Source organism: Rhinolophus ferrumequinum, chromosome 10, assembly GCF_004115265.2.
Source record: "Rhinolophus ferrumequinum isolate MPI-CBG mRhiFer1 chromosome 10, mRhiFer1_v1.p, whole genome shotgun sequence".
NCBI lineage: Eukaryota > Metazoa > Chordata > Mammalia > Chiroptera > Rhinolophidae > Rhinolophus > Rhinolophus ferrumequinum.
In genome coordinates, this window is record NC_046293.1 from 36,943,976 (window position 1) to 36,953,780 (window position 9,805).

The 9,805-nt window shown below is 36.4% G+C and overlaps 1 protein-coding gene across 1 annotated transcript in view; it reads right to left on the bottom strand.

Moving 5' to 3' along the window:
• The window catches only part of LMNTD1 (lamin tail domain containing 1), a 265,429-nt gene extending 255,921 nt beyond the window's left edge, over window positions 1-9,508 (bottom strand). The window contains exon 1 of the mRNA XM_033117964.1: window positions 9,435-9,508. Coding sequence (XP_032973855.1) covers window positions 9,435-9,458 — 24 coding nt within the window. The 5' untranslated portion in view covers window positions 9,459-9,508. The remainder of the gene's footprint in view (window positions 1-9,434) is intronic.
• Window positions 9,509-9,805: the final 297 nt, after the last annotated feature.

Here is a 9,805-nt window from a genome sequence, read left to right on the forward strand (position 1 = left end):
ATATAAAATTGAAAGTAACAAATGAACAAGACAAATAGATGAAAACTCATAGACACAGACAACAGTTTAGTGGTTACCAGAGGATAAGGGGAGAGTGGGTAGTAGAAAAGGATAAAGAGGGTCAAATACATAATGACAAAAGGAGATTTGACTTTGGGTGGTGAATACACAATGAAATATATAGATGATGTATTACAGAATTATACACTTAAACCTATGTAATTTTATTAACTAAGGCCACCCTGATAAATTTAGTAAAAATTAAAACAATAATAAATTAATTTAGCAAGTTAAAAAAAACATTGTCATCATAGCAGGAGTTTTCATGATAATCATGATCATCTTTAAAGGACTTGAGTGAAAAATTTTAAAAAGCAAAAAATGTTTTTTAATCCCTTAGAGTAAATAAAGCATTAGTCACATCTAAACCCACCCAAACCCCAATTTGATAGAACTCAGCTTGTTTTCTGACAGATGTGATTGTAATTTCTAGTATGCAGTTCTTAGGAAAGAAATCATACACATATTTTAAAAGTAGATATTGATTTGAAGGTTTTTAATAGTCTGCAATTAAGGTGAAAATTTGGCGACCTTGAATGGTTTTCTCCATCACCAATTATTAATAGCTGTATATTGAAATCAGAATCAGTAGATTAAATGGTTTTTCCTATATGCCATCTGCTAATACTGAGAAAAGTATTCTAATTCAGCCCTTCATTTATGACAATGAATGAGCCTGTTAGTCATTTAATCATATCAGCTCACTGTTGCTGCTCATGGTGAATCCATACAAGGGATTTGGAGTTTGAGAAAACTAGATTAAATTTCAGTTCTACCACTTTATAATTATGTGACCTAAGCAAATTGTCACCACTCTCCAAGTCTCATAAAAATAGAGATAATAATACTTACTTCATAAGTTGTTATGACAATAAAATGTTAAATGTTCAACAGAGTGCCTGGCACGTTTTAAGCATTTAAATAGTGATGATATTTTTATTGTATCTTTTCTTTGGTGGTTTATTTTACAATAAATGATGATGGTCCTTCATTATCTTTCAAAACCATGGTAGGATTTCACTCTCATACCAACATGCACCTATAAAATTGGGGCAGGGGAGGAAATGTAAAGTCCAATTGGCCAGGATATCTTTTGAAATGAGTATTTTTCCACGTTACTTGTGCAAGTATGTGTGGGTACATTCCTTCTGAAAAGCAATTTGGCGAAATATGTCAAAAATCTTAAATATATTCACATACTTCAGATCACTATTTCCTAATAATCTATCCTAAGTTGTTAGTGATAAAGATGTCCCCTGAAGAATTACAGATGATACCAAAAGTCAGAATCAACTTACATATTTACTAGTTGTTAATGATGGCTCAAAGATAGGCACAGAAGTACAACTAAAACTCTAGACATCTATAAAATAAACATAAGACTTTGAAAGGTAGAGATAAGGCTCAAAACAGAGGAAAGGCATGGCAGTGAGTTCCATGTTCTGTTTTGCCGGAGAAGCAGTAACCTGTGCTAATAGACACAGACAGAAGAGAAAGAAAAAAAAATCCCCAAGAAGAGCCAATTCTCTCTGACCAAAGGATTAGGAAAGGAATTGCCTGGCAACACAGAAAACTTGTAGACAATAACCACCCCTACCCCAACCAACCTGGCCTGAGAGAGAGACATGCCTCATTACTGCTCCCCACTCAGTCCCCAGCAACACTAGTTCTGTGGGGGAGGGGTGCCTTGTTACCACTAAGTGGCTGTGGCAGTCCCAATGGGCTTCACTGACAATGCTTTCCCCCTAAAATCAGGAACAACACAAGAATGTTCATTCCCATTACATTTATTAAAAAATGTACCGGAAATTTTAGCCAGGGCACCTAGTCAAGAAAAAGAATTAAAGGAACGCAGACTGAAGAGGAAGAAGTAAAACTATCTACATATCTACAAATTCAATGCAATTCCCATAGAATCCTAGATGGATTTTCTTTTTTCCCCAGAATCTAACAATCTGATCCTAAAGTCCCTATGGAAATGGAAAGGACCCAGAATTGCCAAAACAATCCTGAAAAAGAACAAAGTTGGAGGACTTCCTGATTTCAGAACTTACTACAAAGCTACATTAATCAAGACAGTGTGGTACTGACAAGGGTAGACATAAATCAAGGAAATAGAATTGAGAATCCAGAAATAAATTTACCTTCAACTGCTTTTTGACAAGGGAGCGAAGACAATTCAATGGTGAAAGAATAATCTTTTCAACAAATGGTGCTGAAGAACCAGATATCCACACGCAAAAGAAGGGAGTTGGAACTCTTGTTTATACCCTACATAGAAATTAACTCCAAATGGATCATAGACCTGAGTGTAAGAGCTAAAGTTATAAAACTCTTAGGAGAAAACATAGGATTAAACATGTGTGACCTTCAGTGAGTCAAAGGTTTTTAAAATGTGACACCAAAAGTGCAAGTGATAAAAATAAATGGAAATTAATCAAAACAAAAAACTTTTGTGCTATGAATGATACCATCAAGAAAGTGAAAAGACAAACCATAGAATTGGGGGAAATATTAGCAAATCGTATCTCTGATAAAGGACTTGTATCCAGAGTGTATATGTGTATCTCTCGTGACTCAATGATACAAAGATAACCAATTTAAGAATAGGCTAAGGATATAAATAAATATTTCTTCAAAGAAGATATAAAAATGGTCAATAAATACATTAAAAGATGTTCAACATCATTAGTACTTAGGAAAAGGCAAATCAAAACTATTTCACTAGAATGAGTATAATTTTTTAAAGAACACAAAAGAACAAATATTGGCAAAAAAAGTATAGAAATTGGAAACTCTCATACATTGTTGGAGAGTATGTAAAATGGTTCAGTCGATTAGGAAAACTGTTTAGTAGTTCCTTAAAATTTTAAACTGGAGCTACCATATGAGCCAGCAATTTCACTCCAAGGTATAACCCAACAGAAATGAAAACATACATCTCCATAAAAACTTGCACACAAATATTCATAGCACCAATAGTCATAATAGTTAAAAAATGAAAACAATCCAAATACCCATCAACTGATGTATGGATAAATAAAATGTGACATATCCAGAACGAAATACTATTTGACAATGAAAAGGAATAAAGTACTGATACATGCCACATATGGATGAGTCTTGAAAACATGATGCTGAGTGAAAGAAACCAGTCACGAAAGACTATATATTTTATGATTCCATTTATATTAAATGGCCAGAAGAGGCAGATCCGTAGACACATAAAGTAGAATAATGATTCCCTGGGGCTGGGGAGCTGCGAAGGGTTGAGAGAGATAGGAGGGAAGGGCTGGAATTGTTAATGGATATGAGGTTTTTCTTTTGGGGTGCTAAAAATGTTCTAAAACTGAGTGTGGTAATGGTTGCGCAACTCTATGAATATACTATCGAATTGTCTACTTTAAATGGGCAAAGGACTTTTTATGATATGTCAATTATACCTCAACAAAGCTGTTAAAAATATCAACATGATAAAAGCAAAAAAAATTTAATGACATAGGCAAATTATTATGTGATAATGTTAAGAAAAAAGCTGAAGGCAAAATTTTCTGGCTGTATATGTTCAACCACATGCGTAAAAATAAGTCTGAAAAGAAATATGCCAAACCAATTATAATGGGGTTTCCCTTTACACCTTTGTGTTCTGTCTAAATTTTCCACAAGTATGAGTATTTCAGCTAAAAGTAAAAAATGTTAAACAATAAAGACAATTACAGCATTTATTTCCTTTTACTAATTCAGTTAATAACATTAATTTTTAATGAGATTCTGATTATGCTGAACCAGGTTAATGCTGCTATGGAGTTAGCCTACAATTTCCAGATAGGCTTTCAAGATAATGGAATTGGGGGATGGGGATGGGGGTAAGTGGCCCATCAAGCCATCATCCCTTGAGCCTTAAGAGAAGTCACTTACCAAAGGCCCTGTCAGATCTGTTATCCACCTAGTAGGTCAAATAAAATTACTTAGATGAACACAAATAGGCATTTTTCACAATCACCATTATTTACAGATGCAAACACTGTGTGAAATATAGTATTTAGACTCAGCTGTGATTTAACATTATTTCCATAATGAGTGTTCAAAAGGATGACTCAATAGACCCTCTAATTGAACATGTAATAGCTTTTAATAATCTAGGGACTTCTTCAGTTATTTGAATTAAAATCAAAATTGAGAAGTAAAAACTAGTTTCTTTCTCTGTAAGGTTAACAGTAAATGGCCAAAGAACGTACTCATAGCAAACAAATTTTCACTGGTTTGCATAAACAAGACATTATATCTGATCTAAAAAGTAATAACTCAAGAAAGGAAATATATGGATTTGTTTCAGATTCAAATGTAGATATATGATCATGACATTAAAAAACTGACTATTGATTTGGTGCTGGTTTTGCACTGATAATGAAATAAAATAAAAATAAAAACTCCTGTGCCAACATAATTTACCCTATCTCCTAAATATTACATTTTTCTATTTTGGAGCTAAAGCAAGCAAGAAAGAATGTTGCTTTCTGTTTGCTTTTTACATAACTCTAAACCAGTTCAAAAGAATTTTTAATTTTAAAAATATTTTCAAATATTTTAAATTACGTGTCATATAAATTTAAAAAGTTGTTTGAACTAGAGTCAAACTCATTTTGAGTATGTAAACACAATCATTATCTTTATCACATTTTACATTTCCTTTTTTAAAGCAGGCATTTTCTACTCTTGAAATATGAATGTAGTTTACAAGCTACCAAAGAGAACTTTTGTTGTAACTCAGATATCGCAATAGTGTGGACTGATTCATCCTTCCTACTCCAAATTGTTCTGACACAGCACATGCAATCATGTGGCTTTATTTACAGTTTCCCCTTCCTGCACCCCTAGATTACTCTGATTTAAAAGCATGGGTTCATGGTTTTTCTGAAAGATTCTAAGCATAATTACAAACAGTAGCAGAGAAAACACACCAATAATACCACTATGGCCTTAGTGACCACCTCTTTAGGCACGGATCATATTCTGCTTGGTGTTACCATTATTTTGTTTAAACACAGGCAAGCTGTGTCTTGTTCATCTTTCTTCCCTCCACAATACCTAACTATGCACATTGTAGGTGCTCAGTAAATATTTGCCTAGGCAACTGACCAAAGAAATGAATAACTAATAACTGCAGCCATGCTTCTATTCAGAAGAGAAGAGTGGAACAAATCCACCTCTATGCCCTTTCCAGATGAAATGAAAAATTAGATTCTAATGGAAGTAGTCTGGATTTCGCTATGACTACTTAAGGTCCTTCTCAATTAACTTTACTCTCAAAATCACAAATTGAAAGGAGAAAAAAGTATGAGTTTGCTTCTTTATTTCTTAGAAATTTTTTTTTATTATTATTCTGATGAAGAATGAATGACTTACAGAGTTTGGGGGGTTCAGAGCTGAAGGTCTTGGGGAGTGTTTTGTTTCAACATTGAAGTGCATTCTCTAATCCCTTCTTTACACACATACAAAATAAGATGTTACATCTGAAGTTTCGAAGAACCTCCTAACTTAAACCTGGTCCTTAAATGTTGGTGCTTCCTAGGGTTTTGTCTTTGGCCCACCTCTCTACCGACTCTTCATGTTCTCATTGAATGATGATATCCACTTCCAAGGTTTTAACTTCCACCTATATGCTTAGAGCTTCTAAATCATTACTTCGAACACTGACCTTTTCTTAAACCTCAAATGTGTATATCCAGCTGCCTAGTAACATCTACACCTGGATATTTCTTACTTTCCTAATTCAAAACTTTCAAAAACTCATCTCCCCACTCGCTAACACACACCTAAATAAATAAATTAAAAAAAAAAACTGGCTTAACCTCTTCTCTCAATTATTAGTATTTCCATTTATCTAGTCAGAAAAGACAAAATAAAAACTTAGGGTTTATTCTAGGTCTGGCATTGGAAAACTATCGTCCATAACTCTGTTTTCGTAAACAGTTTTATTGGCACACAGCAATGCCCGTTCGTTTATGTATTGCTGATGGCTACTCACAATACAATGACAGAGTTGAGTGCAATAGAGGACGTATGGCCCACAAAGCCTAAAATATTTGCTATCTGTCCCTTTCCGGGCCCGTTTTAGCGCTCTCTCTGTCTCTCAAGGCAAAAGCTGGCTATTTTCTCCTATATATTTCTCAAATCCCTACCACCTCTCAAACTTGGGGTCTCATCATCTTTCACCTGGACTATTGCAACCAATGTCCTAACCTCATCTTTCACCTACCCTCAGAGTGATACATTTAAAACACACATTTGTTATAATGTTGGGAGACAATTCTTCATGGGTCTCTAACAAATCTGCACATCTTGGGAACAGAGGTACTGACAGTTTTTGTCCAGATTGTCTTTTCAAGAATATTTGTATAGCAAACATCCTTGGAAGATACAGTGTCTCCCTCCAGGACAGAGAGCAGATTTGTTTGCTGTCCAGTATAATAAAGATCATATCTCCTTCCAGGGCATGTTTGCATGCATCTCTCCTATAAAACATTGGGGAATCTGAAGCTTGGGTTTTCTTGGCAGCGATGCAAACCCACTTTGCGCACAACATCCACCTGAGCCCTCCTTCCTGCTTCCCCCAGGCAACTTAAGAGGGCAAGGAGAGCTGATAAGAACTTGAATCTCATGCTGCCTGCTGTGCCATGAGTAACAAAGTCTTTTGTCTCACCCAGGTGTCTTATGTCCAGACATTCATGAAACTGTAGCAAGCTAACTTGTTGGCTTGCAAGGTTAAAATCTCAGACCCTTCACAGTTCTTACCATTCAGTCCTTTCCAGTTTCTCTCCATCAGCAATAGACTGAAGTCCAGGTGCCTCAGCCCAGCATAGGAGGCCCTCAGTGACTGAGTGGACCTGTCTCTCTGGCCTCACCCTCTACCATTCCCCACCTCACATGGCCCTCTACTCATGGTCCACAGCTGTTCATAGCTCTCCCATTAGCACGTCCTCTTCTGTGTCTTCCCATCTTAGCTCATGTTGTCCCTTCTGCCTGAATCCTCTGCTAGTTTCCCCAACCACACTTCCTCTTTTCCAATTCCCCAACCCCAGGCTAAACTCAGAGCCGCTCCTCTGGGTTCCCAGAGCACCCTGAGAACAACTCAATCATATCCTTGTCATATTTTGCAGAGTGTTCATTGTGTGCTCTGAGACCCCTCAGACCCTGAGTTATTTGAACGAGGAGGCAGTGTCTTCTTCATCTTCACACCTCCAGCAACTCATTTGATGCCAGCACAAGTGGTTGCTCAGTAAATACTTGTTGAACGGATCGGAACTGAAATAAACTAAATGGATGCATTAGCCCTACTGCCCTTAATTCTCACTTTGCAGGGGAAAAAAAAATCCTTTTCACTGTATTCTTAAATTGGGAATATTGCTTTCCTGCTTCATTTTTAAACGCTAGTTTCCCTTTTAGGATATGATTTATTATGACTCACCTAACAGAAAAGGTAGGAATTTAAGAAAATGTTCTATAGAGTACTGATATTTCTCCACATCTAATTTTATTCTCCAAACTATATTGGATTAGTCCAATGATTCTTGATATCAGAAACTGGAAAGAAAAGCAGTCCAATGCTTTAACAGTAAGCACTTGAAAAATGTACTAAATAATGTCAGAGAATGTGAGCCACACGGATGGACCCAGCCTGGCCTGAGTGCCAACTCCTGGGCAAACCCCCTGGTTAGGGCACTGTTCTAACAGCTCGAGAGGAAATAATTTCTAGTCTTTAATTAACTGGGTGGGACAAGGTGTCACACTGTAGGGAGACTGCTCCCATCAGATTTTTCAGGACCGTCTCATGGAAAGTGTGTGCTGAGGAATTCACGTTGGAAAGCACACAGGGAGCTCCGCCCCAAGTCCTTTTGAAACATCCCCAAGTGCGTTGCTGGTAGCAGTGAAAGAGTTAGTAAGTGGTGGAGACTGTTTACCATTCCCTTGATTGCCGTAGGGAAGGATTTATGCTTTAAAAAAAAATATGAAGATGAAAGCAAAAGAAAAAGAAGGGTGTAGTGAAGAAGAGACCACTGTCGGCATCCTAAATTTTTCAAAGCTCCTTCATATGGCTTCACTGATGCAAATAAAATAATGCCAGGCAATGCCGCTTCTTATCTAGCTAGCGGCTAACCTTGGTATGCTGAGGCTTCCAGACAATCCCCCCACGAGCTCAAATGAAGCCGTCCACGCTGCTGCAAGCCCACTGAGCACTGCATTATGCATTCCAACCAAGAAATGTAATGCCTAATGAAACTTGGCTAAAATACCCCTCAGTGAGTATTTTATTGGGTGCAGTATTTATACACACTCTGGGGAAAAACCTTGTCTCGGAGCTTTCCATTGTCCTTTCCAGATAATATAATCTCTTGTCCCTCTGAACCTGGATTAGGAAATTTAACCTGAACAAATCAAGCAATCCTAAAACTGCTGTCATCAAAGATTTTTTTTTTTTAATATGATGGTAGAAAAGGGACATGTTCTGCCTTCACTTCAAGCCACATTACAAAACCGAAAATATCCCCCTCTCTAGTTCAAAGGCAGAGCCCTAGACTAAATTCAAAACCATACTGCATCAGGACAATGGCTTCACAAAACCTAACTGCTTTTCTGAATCCTTTGCTTGCTACCCGTGGAAAGCGCAATGCATCAAACTACATAAATATAATCCGTCAATGTGTTAACGAAATAAAGATTTGAGAAATATATATATTTAGACTTCATATGAGTGGGAGTGACTCCAGAATTTGAAATATATTACTGAAACATTTGGCTATAAAAAAAAGTAACAGAAAATATTTACTATGAGAACATATTTCTCATCATCTTGTGAATACTTTGGTATCGGATAGAAAGTCTAAAAACTCCTAATCTCTTGCTGTCTTATAAAAATCATATGGTTAGCATATCTTTTTCAAGACAGCAGGAAAAAACTTCCAATAACCCCATGGCAAAAATAAAAGTTGACTGTCTATTTCAAAAGATACTAGTAGTGACACACACATATATATGAAAACATTTTTGTTTGTTTCCTAAAATCAAAATTTTATGAAGGAAAAAGTTCAGAATTTTGAAAATTAATTAAGGCACTCATCAAAATTCTAAGTGTACAGATGCTCTGCAGGGAAATATGTTCGAAATAGTCAGAAAGTAACTTTCCAAGAATGTTGACAATGCAAGATTATCGCAATATTTGCAAAAGACAATTGCAACAGAAGACTTGCATATGAAATTCATTAGCTCTAATTTTTCCCGAACATCAAGGGGATTAAATTCATTTGCATCAGTCTCTGGTATTAATCCTGAAGAATTTATTAGCCTCTTGCCAGCACAGTTTTAGAAGTACTTACTGTGTGTTCTGAGATTTTTAACATCACAGGTGCCAGGAAGTTTCAGCAGAATATTGTAAAATCACCATTCTTCCAGGCTTGGATCCCTAGGGCAGCTGTGGCCAGATTTGTTGTGGGTTGTCCCAGGCAGCGGCCGTGCTGATAGTTACAGTGGGGAATGTTCTCCATTTAATCGGGCATGGTCAAGTGCGTTAGCTATGAGTAAATAACAGGCAAGGTTAAATGGCCACTGCATTCAAAACATTTATTGTATGAAAGTTCGTGCTTGACTGCCTCAAGTATGCTTATTATAATAGCTAAGGAAAAAAAAATTCAGATGGTGTCTGGTTACAAAAGTATGGTGGCAATTGGAAAATCTGTAGTTTATTCTG